This window comes from Ambystoma mexicanum, chromosome 12, assembly GCF_040938575.1.
Source record: "Ambystoma mexicanum isolate Mex_15411 chromosome 12, UKY_AmexF1_1, whole genome shotgun sequence".
In the NCBI taxonomy this organism is placed as follows: Eukaryota; Metazoa; Chordata; class Amphibia; order Caudata; family Ambystomatidae; genus Ambystoma; species Ambystoma mexicanum.
Genome location: NC_090936.1, coordinates 1,215,714,160 through 1,215,741,754, shown reverse-complemented (window position 1 = coordinate 1,215,741,754; position 27,595 = coordinate 1,215,714,160). Strand labels below are relative to the sequence as shown.

Sequence of the window (27,595 nt, the reverse complement as noted above, 5' to 3'; positions counted from 1 at the left end):
GGCCAAAGGCATGTGTCCAGGTAGATTGATTTGTACCGGGTTATTCGGACCCATTGTTGTAGAAATATCTCCGGAAACAGGTAAAGGAGTGTGCTCTGCCTGGCCCTGCAATAACCTTTTGGCCAGATCATCAGTTCTTTCCTTGGATAGATTAGTTCCCTTCTGAGAGCATTAGTCTCCTGGCGGGCTGAGTGCACTTCTGCCCGTAATTCCCCTAAAAGATGGGCCAACTGATCTGTCTCGGAAGTCTCCATAGCGCCCAGGTGGGAAATTGTGGTAAGGCTTCGCGTTCTGTAACGCTCACCTGGTTCCCACAGAGGCGCGGTGTCGAAGGCGCAGAACTCTGAAGATGGACAGGAAGGGCCCCTCTATTCTGGCTTCCCTGGCTCGTTGGATACCCTCCTGTGCGTGAAAAGGGAGTATTACCAACTGTGGAACAATGCTCAAGCCTCCCACTCCCTTCCAACCCTCCACGATACCTCCTCCACGATTCCCCGTGAAGCCTCACCTTAGGGTTTGGAAGGATGAGCTCTCCATCCTGCTTCTGATGCAGGGGCGCGTTGAAACCCAGTTACTTCACTGGATTGAGGATTGATGGGAGTTCAGGTAAGCTTGACTGTTCAGGTAAGGCGCTGTAAAAGTTCTGTTCAAAAGTTCAAGCTTAATAATAATGTTCGTTGTCTAATTGCAGCAAGCGCTAATGCTTATGTCTTTTTCCCCCTTAGGGGCCGGGGTTCGGTGTGCCGGAGATATGGCGCCAACCCGAAGTGAAACAGTTCTGGATGAGCGCTCAGGTAATGTCTTTGCATTCGCTCATTCAATGTCTTTGTCTTTTTTCCCCATAGGGGCCGGGGTCCGGAGATGCCAGGAAGCGGCAGGACCCGAAATGCAGTGGGAATAATCCAACAGGTAAGACTTCAAAGGAAACTGAGCTTTCCTTATTCCTTTTCTCCCTCTCACCTTTGTTCTTGTCTTTTTTCCTCTAGGCGCCGGGGCGTAGCTGAATCCGGAAGATCGCTGCTGAAGATGGAAGCGCCTTGCAAAGGTGAGTAAAATGCAGCGCTGCAGCGATCGAAACAAAATGCCTTTAAAATGATGTCTTCCTTTTCAGGGCCGTTGGAGAAATGACTCCGGGATGCAGATTTAGCAGGTAAGGGATTTTCTTCTCCTATTCTCTTCCTTTCTCCCCTTGCAGGTGTTCCAGGGTGCTGGCAGGCGTGGCTGAAGTCAGGATGCAGGAGCTGACACGGTGAGCGTCCAGCTGCTAGGTGCAGAACAACGCGAAGCATGTGTGGCTGTTCGGGTGGGGTTTAAATAGCCTTGGAAGAAGTTCCTGGTATGTATCCTTCCACCAATCAGGTATGTATCCTTCCCCGACCACACCCGGGTGGTGAAGTAGTCCTACAGGTTAAGTAGTCCCATTCAGGCCTCAAGAGGGCCTGGATGAAGCAGCAAGGTCTGCATCAGGTAAGTGTGCACCCAAGCACTTAAACACATATCCTCTTCTATGAGCCTGACGCCTAAGGCGCCAGGACTGGGGTCCGCTATGAGCCTGGCGCCTAAGGCGCCAGAACTGAGTCCAAAGGGCCCCGACTTGGGCCCGCTGAGACTTCCCTGGGGAAAATGATGTCTGCCTCTGGGGTTGCTGGGCCCGGCCTGGCTCCTTAGAGGTAGGCATCATGACAGCTTTGTTCTTCGTTCCAAAAAAAGAAGGGGACCTTAGAACTTGTATAGATTATCGCGCCCTGAACCAGATCACCGTTAAGAATAGATATCCATTACCTTTGATCCCTGAACTCCTGGACCAAGTCAGAAAAGCATGCATATATACAAAGCTGGATCTTAGAGGAGCCTACCACTTGGTACGAGTAAAAGAGGGCGATGAATGGAAGACGGCCTTCCGCACCAAGTATGGGCTATTTGAATATCAGGTCATGCCCTTCGGACTTTGCAATGCCCCGGCCGCCTTTCAATATTTTATGAACGATGTCCTCAGAGAGCTCATAGATGTGTGTGTTGTTGTTTACATTGACGACATCCTCGTTTATTCTTCATCGGAAACTGAACATCGGAAACACGTGAAAATGGTCCTCGAGAGATTGCGTCAACACAAACTTTTCGCTAAATTGGAAAAATGTGTTTTCAACGTGACTGAAGTTGAATTCTTGGGATTCATATTATCACCTAGCGGAGTGCGTATGGATTCAAAGAAGGTCGATGCAATTCTCAAATGGCCATCGCCATCCTCCGTAAAAGGTGTTCAAAGCATGTTAGGCTTCGCTAACTTTTACCGCAGGTTTATCCCCGAATTCTCTCGAATAGTCCAGCCCATCACTGCCTTGTTAAAGAAAAACAAACGTTTTGAATGGTCTACCGAGGCGGAACAAGCTTTCCAGAATTTGAAGACTAGATTTATCTCTGCACCGATCTTAAAACATCCTCGCCCAGAACTCCCCTACATCGTTGAAACTGATGCTTCGAGCCTTGCCATGGGGGCAGTTCTATCACAAAAGGACCCAGTAACCAATCAGTTGCATCCCGTGGTCCTGCAAATTCTCGCCTCCTGAAATCAATTACACTATTACTGATAAGGAACTTCTAGCTATCAAGTAAGCCTTTAAGGCTTGGCGGCATTATCTTCTGGGGGCCCGACACACCGTTACTGTGATTACAGATCACCGAAACCTGCAATATTTGAAAACCGCAAAAGCTCAATCCTCTAGGCAACTCCGTTGGGCACTATTCTTTGCCGAGTTTGACTTCATAATTACCTATCGACCTGGTACAAAAAACGGTAAAGCTGATGCCCTTTCTCGGATGGGAGTGGAAGAACATTTGATCAATCCTAAACCTGTACCTATCATTCCCGAACAAAGAATTCTAGGTGTAATCGCCACACAATCCATAGAGGAAGTTAAGGATAAAGCCAGGCTACTGGTAACTCCAGCAGACATACAGAATTGGCATCTGCAGGGAAAGGACTTTACGGTGAAGGACAACCTATTATATTTCCAAGAACGGTTATACCTACCCAGCACAGATTTACAGAAAAAGGTAATCTCTTGTTATCACGATTCTTTAATGGAAGGACATCCCGGTATGACCAAGACCTCGGAAAAGATCAAGCGCTACTTCTGGTGGCCGTCTTGGAAAAAAGATATCAGAGACTTTATAATGTCCTGTGGAGTATGCGCCCAAAACAAGAGTCAAAAGGAAAAACCAGCCGGCCTCTTACGCCCTATTGACATCCCGCCTCGCCCTTGGCATACGCTTTCTATGGACTTCATCACCGATCTACCTCCATGCTCCGGATATAATACGATCCTAGTAATCGTGGACATATTCTCCAAGATGGCGCATTTCATTCCACTCAAAGGCTTACCAACAGCAGCAACTCTGGCCCGAGAATTTCTCTAAAACATCGTCCGACTGCACGGTTTTCCTTCAGTTCTAATTTCGGATCGAGGTAGTCAATTTATTTCTCATTTTTGGCGAAGTTGCTGTCGGTCGGCTCAAATTGATGTGAGACTTTCGACCAGCCACCACCCTCAAACCGACGGACAAACCGAGAGGACCAATCAAACTCTGGAACAGTATTTGCGCTGCATGCTACAACAAACTGAAAAAACTTGGAAAGATATCCTTTGGATAGCCGAATATGCCTACAATAACTCTGTCCACTCGGGAACTGGGAAGACCCCGTTTTTTCTTTTATACGGTAGTCACCCTCGAACCTCGGAGTTGGATCCACTCCAAGATCTTGGAACACCAGCAGTAGACCACCTGCATTCTACAATCACCCAAGCCTTTAAGGAAGCCGTTTCTCACCTTCAAAGGGCTAAAGAACAATACAAGAAAGGAGCAGACCAACATCGGAAGGAAGCCCCCCAATATCAAGTAGGAGATCAAGTCTGGTTATCCACAAAATATCTTCCTCTAAAAGGACCACGCACATTCAACCCAAGATACCTTGGTCCCTATTCCATCACTACCATAGTAAATCCAGTAGCGGTCAAGTTGGACTTGCCCCCTCACATGAAGATACATCCGGTCTTCCACGTCTCTCTATTAAAACCCGTGCAACCTCAAACCCGACTAACTACATCTCCAAAACCTATTCTAGTTGATGGAGAACTCGAGTTTGAAGTCAAAAGCATCCTGGATTCCAAGATCTCCAAATCTAAACTATTTTACCTGATTGACTGGAAAGGCTACGGTCCCCAAGAAAGATCCTGGGAACCTGCAGAATATGTCCACGCGCCTCGTCTAATCAAAAGATTTAATCGAACATTTCCTAACAAGCCCAAACCCCCGGAGAAGCCCGGTTTGGGAGGGGCCTTGAGAGGGGGTGCTGTCATGATCTCTGCTTCCAAAAGATCAGGACTTGCCCGACTCCCTTGGAAGCAGACCCATAACCCCGGTTCCAAGTGTCAGCCAGTCCCAATTGGGACCTTTTGGACCCTGTCCTGGCGCCAGTGGCACCAGGCTCATAAAGATGCCCAGTCCCAGCGCTGGAAGCGCCGGGCTCATAATGCTTGGGTGGACTTACCTGCAGCAGACCATGCTGCTTACTTACCTGCCAGTTGAACCCCTGATCCTCTTCTGTTTGGGACTACTTTTCCTGTTGGGTGGGGCAGGAGCCACTCCCTAGGTTCAGAACACTGGAACTCTTCTGGAAAACAGGAACTCTTTTCTTACCTAGGCGTGGCTGTGGAAGGAGACACCTAAGCACTACAGGAGGCTATTTAAACCACACCCGATGGATGAATCATGCTTTGCGTTATTCTGCATTCTCTGCAGCAGAACGCTTATCGTGTCTTCTGCTTCTGATCCTGGGCCTAAGGGAACAAAGGCTTACCATCCTGGAATCCAGTCTTCAGCAGCACCTGTAAAGACAAAGAAAGAACAGGTTAGCACTACGGTCTTCAGTAGCAGCGCATCTCTTACCTGGTCCATCGGCTGTCACCAACGCCTCGCGCTGCATTCCGGCATCTGAAAGACAAAGGCTTACCTACTCTTCGCATGCTCCGGAGGTCTTCGCACTGCATCCCGGCATCTGAAAGACAAAAGCTTACCAGCTCTTCGCACGCTCCGGAGGCCTTCGGCGCTGCATCCCGCATCTGAAAGACAAAAGAAGGTGCGTTTAAAGACATTGGGCAACTTTATTACTCACGTGCCATTGCTCCTTCCCACGCCGAATCCAGTAGATATTCCAGCACCCTTCAGCTTCTCTAAAGCTCCGAACTTGTACCTGCAAGATAAAAGGGACAGTTAGTGCGCATCGTGAAGCAGGCTACAAGCGCTTACTTACGTGCTTCCAGGCGCTTCTATTCCTCACGCGGGTTCGATCCACAACTCTCATCAGCCCGCCATCCGCCATCGCCGGAACCCTGCAAAACAAGAGATATCATTACAAAAGACTTTTAAGACATTTGAAGTGCCCAGAACTTACCGTTCGTGCAGTTAACGACGGACAGCAGTCCTCTGAGGTCAAGAGGCCTGCACCCTTATCCAGTGAAGAAACTGGTTACGGCACCCTGCCCCGAGGCAGATGGAGAGCTCGGCGTTCACTTACCTAAGGTGAGGGCGTTAACCTTTGGGGTTCTACAGGAGAAGAGAAAGGGAAGAGGAGAGAGGCACCCAATAACCCCAGTTCATTAATCCCATATTTTCTATCTGCAGACATCTTACTCTTCGAGTCAGACATACAGTGCACAGAGGTCCAGCCCAAAGAGCCAACCGTGTGTTACACATCACCTTGAAGATACGGCATTCACCCAGTCAAGACCGGCGCCTCTGCGGGAATCAGGTGAGCGTTACACACTAACGATTCTGCAGATGCTCCTGCCCAGCCGACATAGAGGCACTAAAGATTCTGCAAGCCCACCTGCATTGCCTAAGCAGAGGCACTAACAATTACGGAAGACCCCCTGCCCAGCCTAAGCTTTGGCACTAACAATTCTACAAGCCCTCCCGCGCAGCTTTCATAGGGGCACTAAAGATTCTGCAAGCCCTCCTGCCCAGCCTAAGCAGGGGCACTACCGATTCCGCAACACCTCCTGCCCAGCCTAAGCAGAGGGATTAACGATTCCACAAGCCCTCCTGCCTAGCCTAAGCAGAGGCACTAACGATTCTGCAAGACCTCCTGCACAGCCTAAGCAGAGGCACTAACGACGCTGTAAGCCCTCTTGCCCAGCCTAAGCATAGGCACTACCGATTCCGCAAGACCTCCTGCCCAGCCTAAGCAGAGGCATTAACGATTCCACAAGCCCTCCTGCCCAGCCTAAGCAGAGGCACTAACGAGTCTGCAAGACCTCCTGCCCAGCCTAAGCATAGACACTACCGATTCCACAAGGCCTCTTGCACAGCCTAAGCAGAGACACTAACGATTCTGCAAGACCTCCTGCACAGCCTAAGCAGAGGCACTAACGATTCTGCAAGACCTCCTGCACAGCTTAAGCAGAGACACTAACGATTCTGCAAGACCTCCTGCACAGCCTAAGCAGAAGCACTAACGATTCTGTAAGACCGCCTGTGCAGCCTACTTAGAGGCACCAAAGATTCTGAAAGCCCTCCTGCCCATCCAAAGCAAAGGCACTAAAGATGCTACAAGCCCTCCTGACTAGCCTAAGCAGAGGCACTAAAGATTCTGCAGAAGGTTATTTATACCAAGCTATGAGACCTCCCCAGATCTATAAGGCCATTACTACATAGTGATTACGGCAATGTAGATTTGGGAGTTGTGGCACTGAAGTAAAAACAGTAGTTTAATAGTGAGTAAAATAAATCCAGAAAATTTGTTAGTAAATTCATTTCATGTTGTATTGTTTAAATAACTTGGTTCTTTTTATACGGTAAGCATTTTTATCCTTGCTTACAATAGCTAAAGTGTGCCATTGTTCCATACTTTAGCTTTCACTTTGGTGCATTACATTGGATGTTGACTGTCTTTTTGAAGAGCAGTGGAAAATAGAATGTCTTCTTTAAAGAAATATTGCTGAAATCTTGCTGAAAAATTCCAGTGTTGCTTCTGTTAGACAGAAACATATTTTATGTCTTTTGGCTGTCTGCTTCTGAAGTTTGAATGTTTTCAATAGTCAATACTTGAGGTTACTGACTGCTTTTAATAGCATTTTGATTGGGTGAGAGTAGGTACATTCTGATAGCCCAGCCTAAGCCCTCACACCCAGCCTAAGTAGAGGCACTAAGGATTCTGCAAGCCCTCCTGCCCATCCTAAGCAGAGGCACTAAAGATTCTGCAGGCCCTCCTGCCCATCCTAAGCAGAGGCACTAAAGATTCTGCAAGTCCTCCTGCACAGTCTAAGCAGAGGCACTAAAGATTCTGCAAGTCCTCCACAAGTCCTCCTGCACAGCCTAAGCAGAGGCACTAAAGATTCTGCAAGTCCTCCTGCACAGTCTAAGCAGAGGCACTAAAATCTCTGCAAGTCCTCCTGCACAGCCTAAGCAGAGGCACTAAAGATTCTGCAAGTCCTCCTGCGCAGCCTAAGCAGAGGCACTAAAGATTCTGCAGGCCCTCCTGCCCAGCCTAAGCAGAGGCACTAAAGATTCTGCAAGTCCTCTTGCCCATCCTAAGCAGAGGCACTAAAGATTCTGCAAGTCCTCCTGCGCAGCCTAAGCAGAGGCACTAAAGATTCTGCAGGCCCTCCTGCCCAGCCTAAGCAGAGGCACTAAAGATTCTGCAAGTCCTCCTGCACAGCCTAAGCAGAGGCACTAAAGATTCTGCAGGCCCTCCTGCCCATCCTAAGCAGAGGCACTAAAGATTCTGCAAGTCCTCTTGCCCATCCTAAGCAGAGGCACTAAAGATTCTGCAAGTCCTCTTGCCGATCCTAAGCAGAGACACTACAGATTCTGCAAGTCCTCTTGCCCATCCTAAGCAGAGGCACTAAAGATTCTGCAACTCCTCCTGCACAGCCTAAGCCGAAGCACTAAAGGTTCTGCAAGTCCTCCTGCACAGCCTAAGCCGAGGCACTAAAGATTCTGCAGGCCCTCCTGCCCAGCCTAAGCAGAGGCACTAAAGATTCTGCAAGTCCTCCTGCACAGCCTAAGCAGAGGCACTAAAGATTCTGCAGGCCCTCCTGCCCATCCTAAGCAGAGGCACTAACGATTCTGCAAGTCCTCCTGCACAGCCTAAGCAGAGGCACTAAAGATTCTGCAAGTCCTCTTGCCCATCCTAAGCAGAGACACTAAAGATTCTGCAAGTCCTCTTGCCCATCCTAAGCAGAGGCACTAAAGATTCTGCAAGTCCTCCTGCACAGCCTAAGCCGAAGCACTAAAGGTTCTGCAAGTCCTCCTGCACAGCCTAAGCCGAGGCACTAAAGATTCTGCAGGCCCTCCTGCCCAGCCTAAGCAGAGGCACTAGAGGTATTATGAGGGAGGATCATGTGGGAGGAGACGATCGTCTGCGAAAGGTGGTGACGCCATCAGGAGAGACGCACAATTCTTCCCTTGACAGAGAAGAGGACTGCATCATTCCTAAAACTTTGATGGCTTGTTGTTACTATACAAGCCCTTCCTGTTGTAAACCCCAAAATCCTCTTCTTGAAAAGCCCTCTAGGCAAACATTGTTCATACCTAATACACACATAATATTCCTTTAACATTGTTTGTCTCTAATGATTCTCTGAACAGAGGTTTTGAACACACTTCAGTCACAAACTCCAATTCCAAGAAAGCTTCAGGTACTGAGATGAGGAAGAGGAAGAAGGAGTTAATGTGGATCAAGAGAAAAACCAAGTTAAACATGAAGTGAGCGGAACATTTCAATACGGTGTTCGTTTTTAAAATGAGAGACGAGAAGCAGAAGGAAGCAAAGCCAGGGACGAGAGAAGCAGAACCGAGGCAGACAGCGGTATGGGGAATAACTATGGTGGAAGGAGCATGCATTTTGTCAGGAATTATGGGGGATGTGTGGGAGTAACCCGCACAAGAGTTAAGGGGTGCAGGGGAAGTCTAGCGCTGTACTACATTTCCAAGAGATCCTGGGGTGGAGGTTGCGTGCTGCGCCCACTCATAAGAGGGCAGCGTGCTTCAAACACCGCTTGGGATTAGCACCTGAAGCACGCCCGCCATGCTGCTCACCACTGCCGTGAGGAATTGCCCAGCTGAACCTCGACTTGGCGTTTCCACTAGTCCGCTAGCAGGAGTCTGGGCCTGCAGCACTGAATTGAAGCCGCAGCAACAAAATCTTCCTTCCTTCTGCCACAGTGATGATTTCCCCAGAGGAAAGCAAATACATCGACTGGGACCTGAGTAGCGGAAGCACTGTAGCTGTGGGTTCCAGTTGAGAGGGCGGATTCAGCAGTGCCCCTGAACTCGTGCACAGGTTCAGGGGCTTCAGTTAAGTGATCTACCTGTGCTTGGGAACCATTTACTTTAGAACTGTGGGCCAACTATTATAGTTGCAATCTTTATTTCTGTTTGCAGAGAACGTTTTGCACACAAGCTGCACCTTTTTTTTTTGTTGATTTAATTGAATTTATCAATTTTTACAAAAAGCAACTGATAAGGTTAAAAGATTACTTTCATCAATTTCTTTTTGTTGGTATACAATCAAGCAGTTTTATGATAAGTCCCAGGAAAGATATCCAAAGTTGAGAAAAGAAGAGGAATAGGAAGAGAGACTTAAGAGTAAGTTCATGAAATGTACGTCAAGAAAGTGAAAAGTGGAAAAGGCCATGAAAGGATGGTAAAAGGTTTTGGTAACCCCTTAGACTGTTCGAGATCAAGATTCTTGTTCAAGATTTAAGATTTCAAGATTTGGTAGTATTAAGTTCATCATAGAGACCGCTGCTATCACGATCTTTGTTTTTTCTCCACAAATGAGTATCTTCCAAAAAGTCTCTCTATCCATAACCAAAAAGTTCTGTGTTAACCGTGACAAGTACTTAGATCTTGCGTTGCTCCATTTAGGGAAAGTCATCAGAAGATGTTGTATCGACTCCGTATCTTCGGTCGGTTGGAAAAATCGGCATGTTCCCGAGGTTGATCTTCCTTGTGTGCGGTTTACTTTGTTTGTTTTGATTAAGTTTAACCTCATTCGAAGGATGGTGTCCCTGAATGATTTATCAGGAAATCTTTTCAGGTATACTCTGGGGTGGTTCAATCTTATATCAATTGCGGGTAGGTCTTTTGCTAGGCTGCTTTTCTTTGCCTCTTCAGATGTACGGATCCAGTCCATTTCTAATAATTGTTTCTTGACCTGCATTGGATTCACTACCAGATTTTCTTCCGATGTGCAAGTTTACGCCAGTGTTGATTTCCTGTGTTCCACCCAGTCGTTCAGAACATCATTGGTCTTTTTTCGAATTTCATGATAGATGATCTCGAAAATAGGTGCACTGAATGGTGGAATTGTTTTGTGGTAGATGCTCCGGGCGTTCCATTCCACAATTGAAGCAAGAGAAGATAGACCAAGCTCGTTTCTGATCCTGACTGTGCTTGCTGCGTTTGGAAGGTTTAATACCTTTCGCCAGAATGAACCTTCTAGGGTAGGCCATAGTTTGATGGGCATGTGAATCATGTCTGCCCCATATGTTAGGGTGGGGATGACCTTGTTTCTATAGAAGTTCACTAGGGCTACCGTGGAAAATCGACCAAACTTCTTGTCCATAAAGTGCCCTTGGGCTGCTAAGATCTTGACTTTTGATTTCAGCTGTTATTGAACTGGACACCCAGATATTTAATTGAGTTCATTTCTTCAATCTTCAATCAGTTCTTCAATCTTTTTTCCATTCAGGAACCAATTGGGCCCTTGTCAATGAATAAGCAGGTTTGGAGTGCACAATTGCAATGTGGACAAGGGAACATTGTGCATTGGATGAAATGAGATTACAGCGTGCAGGCAGCTGGCTATGCTGGGTATAAAACCCCTGTTATGGTGCTGACAACTTCATGTGGGTTGGAGCAGGACGCTTGGGACATGTTTCAAGGCAAGTGGTGATTGAAGCTGGGGCATGGTTGCAGAAAAATGGTTTTATGAATTTTGGACATGTTTACAGGCAAGAGTTATGTGAAGTGAGGATATGTGGGCAGGAAAATGTTAATCGATGTGTGACTACATGTGGGAGATTCAGGTCTTCGAGAGACACATTTGGGGTGTTGTGGTCAGTGGCAGGATGTTCTGCTGTATGAGAAGATCAGTGTTATCTCTATTTTATCCTTTCTACCCTCTACACATCCATGTTCATGATCCTTACCCTCTTCCTGGTTACCCTAGCTCCCCCATACCCATCCACATCCTCTTCCTAGCCCTCTTCCCCCCATTGGTTGCTTGGTGGTGGCCTATGTACTCAAAGAAGGCACCTCCTGTCAATCAAGGGGGGACGGTTGTGTACCTGCGGCTTCCGTGGTTGGGTTGAGAGTGTGGATATGCGGTTTTGACACATTTCCACTCTGGTGCTCACGAGTGTTACATACCTGTGGGACGTGAGGCCAGAAGGGACACTGCAGGCACGGAAAAAGAGCCAACGAAGAGTGGCAGCTACAACGGGGCTACCGGGAGCACGGTTGTGCAGGGGAGCAGCTGTCATGCTAGCGGGGGAAAGAGGAGCTGCCCGGAGAGCTGGAAAGAAGTCTGCACTGCAGGGGAGGCTGACCCAGATCAGGAGCTTCACTGCAGCAGCGTGACACGGGTTGGTGATGCTTCAGTACACTGGTGAGTCTACGCAGAGCCATTGGGGTACCCGGGGAGTACCGACAGGCACATGAACAGACAAAGATATTTGAATATCGCACCAGTCAAATACATAGAAAGCACTTCAACAAATACATGAGATGTCACTAGGGGGGACATTTGAGCAAGTATTATACCACGCAAATGAATAGTAATGAAGACAAAAAAGGCATAACTTGAACAAATCCCCATACATGAGATGTCAGTATGGGGAAAGTTGTGAACAAGTAGAACCCCAGGCCAATGAAGTAGAACGCCCAGTGAAGTAACATAACTTTGTTGAATTAAAAGACAGTGAATTCAAGAAAAAGTCATAGTGAAAGTAACACACCAGACAGTGAACATTGGGAGGCAGGATACCTAATAGGAGAGTATACCAGGGGATCTGTAAGACCTAGAAAGGTCTTCCTGGCAGGAGAGTATACAAGGAGGTCCAGTCAATATGTATAGAGAAATGTATTTGTTTTGCAAAGTATATGATATAAAATCACACCAAAGAAACATTTGCCATCTTTAAGGAATTATTATTTGAGAGAGACATTTTTGCCACCCTTAAACTGTTATTCAAAAGAGAATCACTTGCCATTCTTATGAAATTCTTATTTGGAAGAGACAGTTATGCCATTCTTAAGGAACTGTTATTTGAAAGAGACACTTTGCCATCCTTTCACCAAGAAGCTGTTATTGGAAAAATGCACAATTGCCGTCCTTTTACCATTCTTAAGAAGCTGTTATTTGAAAGAGATAGTTTACCATCCTTTCGCCATTCTTAAGAAACTATTATTTGAAAGAGACACTTTGCCAACATACTTAAATAATCCAGGGAAGGAAAATCACCCTCTGGCTCCAAGGACTGTCCTTGAAAAGTGTTGTTTCCGTTGGATTTCTTTACTTGCCTTGCTTATGAACACTTTTGCCAAATATAAGTGAGATACATTTCCCTAAATGTGTAGTTGTTCATTTTAGTGTGAGGGTCAGAGTGATATGTTTTGGACACAAGGGCAGTTTATATGTTTGACGACGAGACACAGACTGATGTTTAGTTTTAGTTTTCTAGGTAGGAAAACTCTCTTTGGGGTAAGGACAGAGAGACCTGTATCCAAACCTTTTTGGTTTAATAAAGATGTCCTGATGTTGAAAACATTACAACTTTGTGTCCGCTTCTCATTTCTTACTTCTAACAGTATTCTACAACCCTATAGAGAGGGAGAAGACCTCAGAAATGTTTTCTACAATTTTGAGAGGCTCGCCCAGCAATTCCACTGGAGCGATGAAATTAAAATTTGCTATCTCGCTCCTTTGTTGCAAGGAGAACTTAGAACTTCAAGCACCATATCAAACCCTAAACCCCTGTGGAACCACTTCCTTTAGTGAAATTAAGCAGGATTGTTACAACGTGTAGGACAGACGGAACGTTTATTTTCTGGCAGAAGTTCTGAGAGATCAAGCTGAACCCTAATGAAACACCCTCAGAATTAGGGACACAAATACGAAACACGCTGTTTCAGTGATTGGGGGAAAAAGACTGTGCCGGAGGTTATGGAGGCTTAGCCCTTGAACAGCTGATTGATAGTTTGCCCTCCTCCTTATAAAGGTCAGTGCTACAAATTAGTAAAACCACTATGAAAAGCGCCATTGAAATCGCCCAGGCTTATGTTGAAGCCTACAAACAGCTATGGGCTTCATAGAAAACTGAGAAAGGGCGTAAAAATCTGAGAATTGCCAACCAAAATCTACCCCCTAATGAATCCTGGGGGAATATTAGAGAACTCCCCCTGAAAACCCAATCTAGTGTAGAGAACAGAGGCTAAAGAAATAGAGATAAGAGATTAAAAAAGATATCCGCTTAAGAAAGAGCTGGGGTTAGGAAAACCAGAAGAAGGGAAAGTAATGAGAACACCGACATTAACATGCTCTTCCTGTGGGAAGAAGGGTCACCTAGCGGGGAACTGCCCACCGAATAAAAAGGAGGAATACATGGAGGTAGTGTGGATGGTTGGGGGGGAGAATTGGAAGAGGTAGAACCCCATGAGGACCAAGACATCGGAACTATGAGCAACTGTATCTGTCTGTCCACTACCTCAAAGACCCATGAACCAGTCACAGTGAACGGAATCCAAGTGTCAGCTTTAGTAGACTCAGGGAGCCAACAAACGGCAGTGTGTGCAGACCTGGTGTATGCTGAGGAACTACAGAAAGGGGATCCAGTCAAAATTACCTGTGTAACCAGGGACCAGGAGGTATATCCCCGACTCCAGTGACCATTAATATCAGCTGCAGAGAAACACTCATAAGCTCAGCCGTCATCCCCAGACGCCCAGAGAAACCTATTATCGGCACAGATTTTCCTAGGTTTGGAAGTATTATTTATTAAATAAATAACTGGTAGATACTCCCCTCTTGACACCTGGAAAGAGGACACATTTACAATTATCACTCTTATCCGGGCCGGTGGGGAGCATTTTAGAGACAATCTTGAGTCAGAAGAAGAGAAGCCCCTATGCAATCCTAGATGGGGAAGCCAATGGCATTAGGGGAAGGGGAAGTGATGAATACTTAGATGTCGTCACTTCTCCCGAGGTGGAGCCTCTTCCTTTGGGGCCACTGCCCGATAGTCCCCTTGAGGGCATGGTACTCAGCAGGAGGATCTCATGGGGAGAGAGACCCCATCAGGGGAAAAGGATGAGCCTCTAAGGAAAACACGGTATGGCAACACTTTATCACTTGCACCCGGTTCCTACCCATCCTTGTATCCCTTCATTCAACCCTCTGTAGCCCACACTTCCATTTGTCTGTGTAGCATTAATAACCCATGATAAACTTGGACGAGGAAGAGTAGGGATGATTTTAGAAAGACTCCCCTGAAAGATAGTGGGAAGAGGAAGCATAGAGATGACTTTAGAAAGACTTCTGTTGAAAGTACTTGGACAAGGAGAACATGCAGGGAAATGAAGAGCCCTCAAGAGAGCATAGATACACGTTCTAGTTCTTTTGCTGGAATTGAAATAAAAACAGATGATGGATTTACCAAAGCGTCTAGCCCTCCCTGGAGGAACAGCGAGTGTGGGGTGAGAAGCGGAAGCAGACAGGGACGCCAAGAAGGGAGCCTAGACTTCTGAAGCCGGTCCAAGTAACAAGGACAGCACAGCAAGCTGTTGGACGGAAACACCAGGTATTCCTGAAGCCTAGAAGGTGCCAAGAAGAGCCGCACAACAAGGAAGAAGTCAAAGACTGCAGTGACACCACAGCAGGATAGCAGATGTCCACAGAAGCCATTGGGACACCATGGCTGTTGGCAGATACCTAGGAGAAACTGGATCCCTCGCGGACTACACACAAAGGTACATGGATTGCCAAGAAGGCATTGGGTACCTGCAAAGGCTGTGGCAGATACAGAGGGGCCGCGGAGAGCCGACAAATTCTTGCTGGGACTGGCGTGGCAGCCAAGGAAGCAGCGAAAGCCAGAAAGGGTCAGATGGGAGACCCCACCCAAATTGTGGGAAGCCAAAGAGAAGATAGAGGACATCTTCCTCATCACAGCATTAGCGGGAAGACTTCAGAATAAGGTAGAGGGGGCCGAAGCCCACCCAACCAGACTATCAGGACCACACCTGGTAGGTTAGTGAACCAAGTTGGTCCAAGTTAGGTGGAAGGGTTTTGTGCACTGTAAAACAAACCTGAGGAAAGGCCACGGGAAGGGAGACATTCCACCTGTTGTTGTGATCTGCGGAGTAAGCCAGGGCAATGGAGGTGTTCTCCTGGCATTGTGAAAACACTGAGAGCAAGATACCCGGAGAAGGGAGGCATTCTCCATAAACCCAATAGTGAAACACAACTATGGGCAATAAGGAATGTTGTTGTTTGATTTGGAACTTTACCTTTTGACTTTGAACTAAAAACCTTGTTTGCTTTTTTACATTTGAAACTGGAACTTTGTGGTGTGTCTGGAGAAGGGATTGAAACCTGGGATTTCCTGAGGTAAAGGTCCCACCTAACAATTGGAACTGTGATCCGCTGTCCAGAAGAAAGGAGGCATTTTTCTGGACTAAGAAGATCCACTACCACTTTAGTTTAGTTATAAGTGTAAGGGACATAAGTAGGTTTTTGACACAGGGCGCTGGACTCTTTATTTTACAAGGACATCCTGACTGAGACCTTAGTATTTTAGATGAGATAGGGGACCCTCCTCTTAGAGCTATGAATGGATAGGGAATCTCTTGGTTGCGGTACACTAAAAGTGTATGTGAATGACCATCCCATCTGTGTGTCTGTCTCTTCCTGCACCCGTGCACCACATTTCTGCCTTTTCCTCCGTGCTTCTACTTTGCTTCTACTTTCCTTCCGGTTTTCTATCTCCTAATCTTTATTGACATTTTTGGTTAGACCAAAATCACTGAGCTAGGGGCTGCGTGGGCTGCTTCCTTCTCCTCACTTGCCTTTTGTCCAATTACTGGCCATCTGCCTTGTCTGGGTTCCTCTTGGACTCCAGATAATCCAATAGGAGATGAGCTCCAAAACTCAGTCCCTCGGTGGCTTTCCACAGCAGGGAGCTCCATCCTTTCCAACGCTAAGGCTGGAAAGCATAGTGTGGGGACAGTGGTCGAAGTGAGTGGGAGCTATCAGGAGTGGAGCACCACTACTTTTATTTTACTGTTAACAGCTCCACTAGTTTTCACAACAATGTTCACCCCTCAGAATGGTTATTTTTGAAGTTAAAGCATGTCTCTTAACTTTGCCACCCAGAGCAGTTAAAGCTAAACTGAAGTCTGTTTGACTGTAGATTCACATAACCAGAGTGACATCTCACCCCGGATGGATGTTTTCTGACTTCACCTTAACTATCAGAAGCTGGAGGAGGTTCTGCTGATACTAAACAAATTATCTCTCGCAACACCCCATCTCCCCTTGATTATTGGAAAACTTGTCAAGTTGTCATCTCCAGTTAAAAGCTTAGATGTAACAGTTGATAAAGGTCGAAGCCATTTTCTTAGGATTTCATTTTAACATTTAGCATTACGTGGCTACATAGAATGGGCGCCTTCATGTCACTGTGCCAGTCTGCAGTCATAGCAGGAGCAATAGTGACTAGTCTCTTGGGCTACTGTTATGCAATCCTGTGGGAGACTTCAGGATCACAGACTATTCATCCCTCGGGCTCTGTCAGACCAGAGGAGATAAAAGACTCCTTGGGATCCAGGCTTTGTTATAAATGACAACATTCTATTCATGACAATACTTCTTTTTTCTAGTGGCAGGTCCCTGCTGAAGCAGCTGTCGTTCAGGTAGGTGTTAAGTATGGGTTCCAACAGAGTTAAGATCAGCAATTAGAGGCGATTGATTCCACAAGCCCATATGTAAATGTTCCAACTGACTGATCAACTGAGAGAAACTAATGAAAAACAATACAGCCTGCTCCACGCACTTGGCTGCCAACCGGACCCATTCACTACCCTTTGAAACATGTGTTGCACCTTTCTCCCTCCTGCCTACCCTGTCTTCCTCTGGAGTTACTGTCCTTAAAGGATAGTTCCGGGACTTTTTTTTTATTGTCCCTACGGTTCGGCCATGTGTTTTTAAGCATAAATCGGTAGATCGTAGAAAACTTTCCTATGGACCTTACCCGACTTTTCGTCCATTAACGCACTCGAAATCAGCCGCCATTTTCTGATAATCCTATCATTTCCCCCCATCGACCTGGCTCACCTGCTTTTGCGGCACTAAATCAAATCCCCCGCCCCTGAAACAGACTTTATCAAAACATTCATACTCCCTGCCTCTATCCGTGACGTGACTGTGCTGCGTAGGCAAACGCGCCCAGGCGTCTTCTACGCGACTCCACACAGAACCCGGAAACCAACACAGATCAGCTCACAACACAGCGCGCCACAATTCGGAATATGAAACTGTACTTTTAAATCAAACCGCAAGATTGTAAATTTGGTAAAGTACATTTATTTGACATCAAATGTTTAGAGAATATTCAGCGATTTGCATTTTTCTTTGCTCTCGATCCAAAATAGTTCGTCTTGAGGCAAGCGATGTTCCTTTGCTGTACACAGGGTCTTAGATCATCTCACAATACAGCGCCACAATTCGGAATATGAAACTGTGGTTTAAAAGCAAACGGCAAGATTGTACATTTGGCAAAGTACATTTATTGGACATAAAATGTTTAGAGAATATTCAGCGATTTGCATTTTTCTTTGCTCTCGATCCAAAATAGTTCGTCTTGAGGCAAGAGATGTTCGTGTGCAGTACACAGGGTGTTGGTTTACGATAAAATAAGCTCTTCGGTCGCACTGATAATCGCATGGCTGTTCCAACAACGAGGCACTAGGCCACCACAACGGTCTGTATGTTGCATCTAGCCGTTAGTACCGCGTAAGGGCATACTTGTACTTGGCGATCGTCCCATAAAATGGTCAGGGTGGTAACGTTGTTCACGCGGAGAAGCAACTGGCGGTTGAAAAAGCCATCCGCCGGTGTCTGGTACTCGTGACACATACAATAATGAAGGATGTACCTGTTTTAAAAACATAAAAAATGAAATTAGTCTCACCATCAGATCTGTATAAAAATTATTCATTTTATATATTAGGTCGGGAAATTATTTCATAGCTAGGACAGTGCAACTGGGTATTATACGTCAAGGGGGGGCTGTAGGATACTGAGACAGTCCCCCAGTGCAGGGGTTGACAGGGAGGCAGTGCAGGTGGAGAGTGGAAGGGCCCAGGACCGAGGTCGCAGACAGTGGACCAGTTGTAGCAGGGGAGAGGGAGAGAGAAAGCAGAAGCAAAGAGGAAGGTTTTGAGGTGCTTCCGTAAAAGGAGATGGTTCTCCTCAAGATAGTGCGCGGTACAAAACAATATGCCACATAGAACGAACAAGTACAACTTAACCCGTCTTTAAAGCTACTGTATAGTAATTAAATTGCGGTATAAACTCATCTAAAGAGTTACTTACATTATATTTGCATTTTCCATTGTGTCTGTGCGTAGGGCAGCCCCGAAATACCACTCCTTCTATGCCGACGTTATTTCTTCTAATGAACGAACATTAAATGGCTTTCGTTTCTGAAATTATATTCATTATCGTTTCTTACGCTATTGCCCCACACCCCCAAAAAGAAGTCTTTCGGGATGGTCCCGGCCTGTCAAGGTCAAATAACAATAGAACCTTATACTGAGTCGTGGGCCATTCCGGCACCCGAGCAAAAAATCAAAGCAGCTGACCTTCACTTTGAACGAGCACACATTCCTAGTTAGCTACATTCAGTGTAAGGCCATCTCACAGGTCTTGAAATTTACACTCCATCTTTGCATTTTGTCTGCGTGCATTTGCAGCCCCAGCGAACCATAAATACGGAGACATTCTATATTTTTTGAAGAATGATTTATATTACTGTTTGGTTTAATTTAATGCGCAAATGAACAAGGGTGGAGAGACACATTGCATGTACACTGAGCAATCACTTTTATTTACACAATACATAGCTACACATATTCAATGGGCCTGCGACATGAGGAGACTCGAGAGAACAGACAATCAAATTACAATCATTTAAACCGTGATGTGTATTTCTCAATGAGCTCTGCTTTAGGTGGACATGGAACAGAGGCAATGTTGGGTGGCAATGCAGTTGTCCCCTGCACAGGTTCGTTCACAACTCCATGTATGTGCCTATCTAGGACATCAACAATAAGTCTCTCAATAAACTCATATTGCATATCCTCAAACACTGGTTTGATCACCCATTGTTTACTTCTTTTAGTGAAGGCCTTATTGTAGCGAAGCGTCCCTAAAGTTCCGGTCATCCTACTTTGTTGACGGCCAACATTATGGTTATGTGCCAAGACCGCTAGAAGAGTCCGATTTATCATGCCCTCCATGCCAAAATGCAATCGTTTTGGCCTGTACTTTAGGCACATATTGTGGAACACCTCCAAATCTCCTGTGTGGCAGAATTCCGTGAGTCCCCTCAAATCTCTTGTTATAGTTTTATCAAATACAATCTTTTCAATGGCTTTGTGAGTGGGTGATGAAGGAATCAACCACTTCTTCTTCCGTGCCTCCTCTGTGGACAAATGGCCATGTTCACAATTGTGGAAATGTTGGTTTGTGGTCCAGCGGTGAACGTTGCTACAGTGTAGCATTACTGACCGCCATTTTTCCAGTAGAATTTCCACCGACCCTCCACATGTTTTTGAGCTCCACCAAAGATGGTTGCTGATTGACTTGGACCACTGTGAAACACCTTGCATATCTTTTTTTTTACCTGCAGCCGACATTTTTTTATTGATTGTTTTTGCAAGATGCCAAACGTCAAATTGGTGATTTATATTTTTGTACTCTTCTCTCATTGTCTTGGCAATTGAAACGTGTCTGTCCGTGGCTATCAGGTCGATCACCATTCCCCGCGATTGTAGTTCTTGCAATGATGCTACAAAGCCAACTTTCTCCATGGCCACTGAGGATCTACTTTGTGACACCTGCACGACCACCGAACTCACAATTTTCTTACTTTCCATGTCCTGAAAGTGGTAGGTACAGTACTTGGCTGAAAATCCTGGGCTGTCGCACTGTCCATCACCGGCTAGCCTGAACCGTTTGCCCGCGAATGTACTATCAATAGACATTTTTTCCATTCTTCAAGCTTCGCTAATGGCTGGAAATAGATAATCGGTTTGGTATTTGTAGAACTGAGTTTTCGCAATGAAATGGATTCCCACAAACTGAAAGAAAGACTCTAACTTTTTAAAACTTGAACTACTAAAAAGTGCAGCCGCTGCACAAAGTAGATTGCCTGCTGGCAGTTGCCCCAGCATGGGTTGTGCAGACCATGAGAAAGGATGATATTTTGTACAGGTGGCATGTATTTTAAGGTTAGTGCCTCGAATTGCACGAGTCACATTAATCAATGGCTCCCCACATACTTCCCCACCAACCGAATGCCCACATTTCATCCGAATAATAATATCAATCAAACAACTATCGAATACAATGAATTTGGCCTCTTTCCTTATACTGTCACTCTGCATCCCAGCTGGTTCGGCCTGTAACGTTGAGGACATGTCACTCACATGAAAGGTAGAATCTCTGATATCGTCTTCCGCTATGTTCAGTGATATTGATGGTGTTTCATTGTCGTCCACTTCATTCTCTTCCATTGCAACATCTGTTCCTTCTCCGGCGATGGGTGAATAAAACAATTTCTTCAACTTTCTCGCGGTCTTAGTTTTTGCGGGTGTGGATTCTGTGAATTGATCTCCGACTGCATCCGAACTACCAGGAGGACATTCACTATCAATGGCTGGTGGTGGTATAGCTCCGTTGTCAATCACTTCATATTCTTCCCATTGGCACGATGCATCTCCAGTCTCAAGTCCCTGCCAAAAGGTTTGACAAGCAACATCTCTCGTTCGCTTCACTGTCTGTGTAGATCTAGTTCGTACACCCACTCGCAACTAGAGGACAGATTGGAAAAGGGATGTTCAGTTTAAACACAACTTACAGTATTGAACTATTAACAGTGAAAAACAACATAATATAGTGACCAGGACACTAACCTTCTTTTGCTTTCTTTTCTTTGAAACTTTCTTGCCTCGAACTTCAACATCAGGACGCTGTTGCTCCGACTCGTGTGTGCATGTCTCCACTTCCTCTTGCGCTGCAACGACTATATTTTCATGATAAGCACATCCATCACGCACTGACGCTCCATTGACTCCCTGAAACATAGAACTTTCATTAGTATGTATAATAATATTGAAAACACAAAATGTACTTGGGGACCAATACCCACGTACATCTCAATAGCAAAACACGAATGAACGCTTTGTGTAGAACATTCAAACCACAATTATTCACGCATTGTTGATCTAGTTAGATGGAACTGTCAAGATCCATACCTCGGGCTCCTCATAGACTTCCATTGATGATATTATTGAAGATGATGCTTCATTAACTCCCTGAAACACAGTAATTGCATTAGTATGGTTTTCTATTTTGTTAAAATGAACATAAACTTTGTGCAGGCGTCAACGGCTCATCTAAATAGACCTGCACAAATGATCAGTTGTCTAAAATAAATAATGGATATGTAAATATGATTCCATTTGCTCGATCGTTGGAAGTGTCACCACCCAGAGATCTGCATCAACTACTAGGGGTGATGTTCTTGTAGAAGAAGCTCCGTCATCTCCCTGAAACATAGTACTTGCGTTAATAAAGAAGGAAGTATAGCGGATGTAATCACGTCATATGATTTCGCTTGATCAAACTGTCAGTATCCATACCTCGAAATGCATAAGAACATCAAGGGACGATGTAACTGCGGTGCACACTTCTGCAAGCTGTTGCGCCGACCCGTAACTGCATGCTCCCCCTTCTTCTTGGACTAATGCTCCATCGACTCCCTGAAACATAGGACTTTCATTTGTAATGAACACAATATTGAAAAAAGAAGACACATAGGAGGGCGACGACAGAAGGACATATCAATGGCTAAAAACGAAAGAAACATTGTGTGTAACAATCACGCTACAAGAATGCAAGATCTGATGATCTCCATCGATGGAACTGTCCGGAAACGTACCTCGAGCATCTGAGTGACATCAACGGTTGTCGTCAATACGTTGGACTCCTCAGCATCTCCCTGAAAGACAGTACTTGCATTATTTTGGATAACAATAATTATAACTGAAAACAAAGACTAGAGGACGAGTACAAGGGTGTACCATTAGGTAAAATAATTACACGATAAATTAAAACTATTGATTTACATGCCTAAAACAAGTCAGTGGCAGAATAGCCAAGTAAGATTATCCTATAGGCGCTTGAAGTGGCTGATGACTGCAATAACGACACGGATGGAGAATCTTCCGCCTTCATATTGAGTGGATACATAAATGGGGAAATTATTGTTAGCTAATGCTACACACTACCGCAAGGCCGAGAGATAAATACGTAAACTTGACTCACCAGTCGAGGGATGTGGACGAATAGAGTGGGAATAGCGGTTGAGAGCAATTTTCGCCTCGCTCGCGGTGTGTTCTTCTTTATTAGCAATGATGTGGAGTACATGTCTGAGCTAAAGTGCCTGCTGCAGATGCGGTATCGATCACCCCTCTTGTCCGCAAAGACTTCTAGGACTCTACTTTCAAGCTCAGACGGTGGATATCCGCAATATCGGACCCATTCTCTTATCTGATCTATTGTCTTAGGGAAAACATGCATTATAGTACCCTCAGATTTATTATGGGTCTTCGAAGGGCAACCGCCAATGGAACAGGCAGGCATTGTGGAAAGTTCTGAAAAGTAAAGATCAACAATTCTCTATGAATACCAATGTGTTAAAAAATTAAATGACACATAAAAGGTTCAATGCAAGGTTCGTTTTGGTTCTTGGAACTATACACGTTATTCACATGCGGATAAGTATTTGAATAACTTTAAAAAAATAGAAAAATAATTTGACTAAACTCAGAACATGTGACTAGTTCCTTGCATGTACTGTCTTGAACGAAAAGAAATTGGACGCAAAATGATTATGGTACATGGCCTTACCTTGACAAACAAACAGTTAGATGCAGGGATCAGAGTAGTTTCTTGTCGTAGAACAGGGAGCAGTTCACAGGTTGCAAACTGACGAGTTTCCTCGAAGTGGTCACGGAAGTTCAGAGAGACGAAGAGCAGATAACCAGCACCTTCACGGGTTGACTAGCAAAGCGCAAAGAAGTTCTCATTAGAAATATGAAGTGGGTTATAAAGAATTCGAAACAGGGGTGTGTTTGTGAATGAATGACGTGTATATGTCGTGGCATTATGCGGTTTGCAGGGGGCCGTCCAGCACGAGGGGGGATGCTTGGCAGGAGACACGGGGTCTGGAGGTAGACATGGGAACAACAACCCATGCTCTATAGACCACTTTGAAGTGTACATGGTCTTTGGCACCTCTTGGCCTTTATCGCTCCCTGACAGCTCCACTTGCCAGCGCAAGTACCCCGGTGCGAACTGCCTTTGATAGGGCGGGGGGTGGATTGGGGCGGTGGTCGTGCAGACAAGACACAGGAAGACTCGTGAATGGAGACACACTTATGTGGATTGCAGGGGGCCATCCAGCGTGAGGGGGGATGCTTGGCAGGAGACACGGGGTCTGGAGGTAGACATGGGAACAACAACCCATGCTCTATAGACCACTTTGAAGTGTACATGGTCTTTGGCACCTCTTGGCCTTTATCGCTCCCTGACAGCTCCACTTGCCAGCGCAAGTACCCCGGTGCGAACTGCCTTTGATAGGGCGGGGGGTGGATTGGGGCGGTGGTCGTGCAGACAAGACACAGGAAGACTCGTGAATGGAGACACACTTATGTGGATTGCAGGGGGCCGTCCAGCGTGAGGGGGGATGCTTGGCAGGAGACACGGGGTCTGGAGGTAGACATGGGAACAACAACCCATGCTCTATAGACCACTTTGAAGTGTACATGGTCTTTGGCACCTCTTGGCTTTTATCGCTCCCTGACAGCTCCACTTGCCATCGCAAGTACCCCGGTGCGAACTGCCTTTGATAGGGCGGGGGGGTGGATTGGGGCGGTGGTCGTGCAGACAAGACTCGTTTGCCGCAGGGCCTCACCAAGGAGAGGCCATCTAACTGCATGTAAGAGGCAGGCTGCAGGATCTAGTACATGGAAGGCAGGGGGGTGAGTTTATAAATACCTCACCCTCCCAGGAGAAAATATGGGTGCAGTTCACCCTGGAGACCCTGGATGCCTAGGCAGTTAGTCAGCAGCAGGCTGGCCTGTGGTGGCAAGGCGGCACGGGCCAGAGGGGGTCATCTCTGTACTCGGTGCCCAAAAGGATGATTTATTATGATCAACCATATTGATTATTTACCTATAACCATGTTTTGTATCAATAAAATCCAACGTCCTTTTATTGCCAACGCTTGAACAAAGTGGTTTGGTAAGTATTTTTGGGGGAGGAGGCAAGGCCGGGAGGCTTGATGCCAACCCGCAAAATAACATATGTATGTCTGCTGCATATGGGTTCAACGGTTATGTGGATTGAAGGTGGGCGGCCAGCGTGAGGGAGGATGCTGGCCGGAGACATGTGGTGTGACAAGACAAGGCACAGGAAGACTATTCAATGGAGACACACTAGATTCATTTAAAAAATCAAAACAACCATTGTTAAAATATATGTTGGGTTTTATTTTAGATCTTAATTTCAATTGAACATAAATAATAAACATTACACATTGTAAAGTTCCGGTTGCAGCACATCCAGGGAAAATCCGCGGTATTGTCCACTGTCGCTGGGGAAATGTTGTCTAATGGCAAGTACCGCACAGGCAGGTATTACTCTCCGAACGCGGTGTCCGAGCCTCCCGTGAAGCCACCAAGTGAAGCAACGATAGGCCACCAGCCTGTACCACCTGTGAAAATGAAAGATGCAAACTGTATTAAAATGAGAAAACTTTCTTATCACTGTCGATTCAGGTAAAAAATGTCATTCTGCTTTGAAAAAAATTCTATCTAGAAAATGCACAATATGGAACCAATTTACATGCATTCGAATGATATGTAGATGTAATTTTATATGTGGGAGACGACCATGAAATAGTAGTGGCATCACTGACATCACAACCAGAGTATACTTACTCGTTACTCGGATTACGCGGACCTACAGTGCCGCGAAGTTCATGCATAAGCACCATCATCATCCTCAACACGGTCCGTGAGAGGCAGGCTTCCCTGAACTCTGGCAGCTCGGTGATGCATTGCGGACTTGGCTCGCCTTCCGAAATGTAGGCCAAGCACCCGGAATTTTCACGGCAGCAGCAGTTCTCCTCCTCAGTTGGCATTAGCTTGCACCGATTGCACGTGCACCAGGTGGAGACGCCGTCCATGCGACATGGTCCAGGCTCTTCATCCGTTGACTGGTCCTCCCAACTGCCGTCCGAATCCCCATCGTTTTTTCGCGTGCTTGCCTTTCCAGTAGTTCTTCCTCGGTGTACTCGGGCTCGTACATATACGGCATTATTGTAGCCATTGTGTGGTAAAGAAAGTAAAATAATTTACAGAGATGGTACAGGTGTTCACAAGGCCTAGAAGCGGCGAAGGTAGCTGACCAGAGCACAGAAACGAGTCACAGAATACTCAAAGTAACACAGAGAGAGTAATGGAATCGAAAATCTGCTGCTGTGTGTTGTGAAACGGTGTGTTTATACTTATTGAGGAAAGAGGCGTCCTGCCATTTCCATGGCGACACTTCATTAGCTGAGGCGCAGCGATTGTTGACACGAAACGTGCTTTGGCGTTGGGAAATGGGCGGTACGCGTCTGCTGATGTCAGGCTCAGGGGTGGGGGATTTGATTTAGTGCCGCAAAAGCAGGTGAGCCAGGTCGATGGGGGGAAATGATAGGATTATCAGAAAATGGCGGCTGATTTTGAGTGCGTTAATGGACGAAAAGTCGGGTAAGGTCCATAGGAAAGTTTTCTACGATCTACCGATTTATGCTTAAAAACACATGGCCGAACCGTAGGGACAATAAAAAAAAAGTCCCGGAACTATCCTTTAACTCTCTATTCCCTCTATTCCCATGAGCATCCTGCACTGCCAAGCTTGCTGGCAGAAGAGGAACCCCATCCTTAACAGGCCTGCCTATGGAGAAAGGCATGCTTCCAGTTGGAGGGAGGGCAGCCTGTGAAGCCAAGAAGCCAAAAGGAATGTCTGTATGACTCTGGGTCTATATAGTTAATAATTCCAGGCGCGCTGTCGGTTATTAGGGTTTAGCTCAGTTTCTCCCAGAATCTGTTTCAAGGTTTTTGTTTTTTGTAATGGTTTGCAAAATGTAAGCTATTTTAGAGGGCTGTGTTTGATTTAATCCCATGTTAACCTGGTAATCGGGGGCACTCCTTAATGTTACATGCAGCTCATTAAAATTACATTTAGATTAGGGGTTTGCAAGGGAGAATGACCGTCCCTGGCACGGGGCGGCGGTTTTGTCTATGCAAATACAACCGATTGATTGCAAATTGATTTAATCCCAGAAAGTTTTGATTGAAGTACAGTAAACTCTTGCGAATAAGAAATGTTTTTCATTCTTTATAGGTCTTTGTTTCTGAATCTGCTGGGCCTGTGGGTGATTCTCGGTGCTGCAGTATTCTGCGGACTGTGCATCTACTCTGTATACAAAGACTGCGATCCATGGACAGCAAAGCGAGTATCAGCACCAGACCAGGTGAGGTGTAACCTTGCTCCTTTAATTAGTACAGTAAAGCGTGATGTACTTGGACTTTGCTTTGCTCCTGTGAAAACCTGATCAACATAGAGTTCCAGTTTCCCTAAATGTTATAGGGAAGATTGATACAAAGGGTTCACCATTTTAGAGCAGAAAATCAACATTCCAGGTGAAGCATGTTCCTGGAATAACAAGGCCAGCTATCATGTTCGGTTAATCAGAGGCCTGAGTTTAGATAAGTAAGTAAATAGCATTGGCTGGTGTGTCGATGTCTGGAAGTTACCAGCACACAGTGTGCATAGTATCTGGCAGTTGATAGCACACAGTGTGCATAGTATCTGGCAGTTGATAGCACACAGTGTGCATAGTATCTCGCAGTTGATAGCACACAGTGTGCATAGTATCTCGCAGTTGATAGCACACAGTGTGCATAGATGTCTGGCAGTTGATAGCACACAGTGTGCATAGTATCTGGCAGTTGATAGCACACAGTGTGCATAGAGGTCTGGCAGTTGATAGCACACAGTGTGCATATATGTCTGGCAGTTGATAGCACACAGTGTGCATAGTATCTGGCAGTTGACAGCACACAGTGTGCACAGTATCTGGCAGTTGATAGCACACAGTGTGCATAGTATCTGGCAGTTGATAGCACACAGTGT

General features: G+C 45.9%; 1 protein-coding gene across 1 annotated transcript in view; it reads left to right on the top strand.

Moving 5' to 3' along the window:
* LOC138514391 (sodium-coupled monocarboxylate transporter 1-like) overlaps window positions 1–27,595 on the top strand; it is a 987,363-nt gene that overhangs the window by 543,800 nt on the left and 415,968 nt on the right. The window contains exon 7 of the mRNA XM_069629873.1: window positions 26,804–26,933. Coding sequence (XP_069485974.1) covers window positions 26,804–26,933 — 130 coding nt within the window. The remainder of the gene's footprint in view (window positions 1–26,803; window positions 26,934–27,595) is intronic.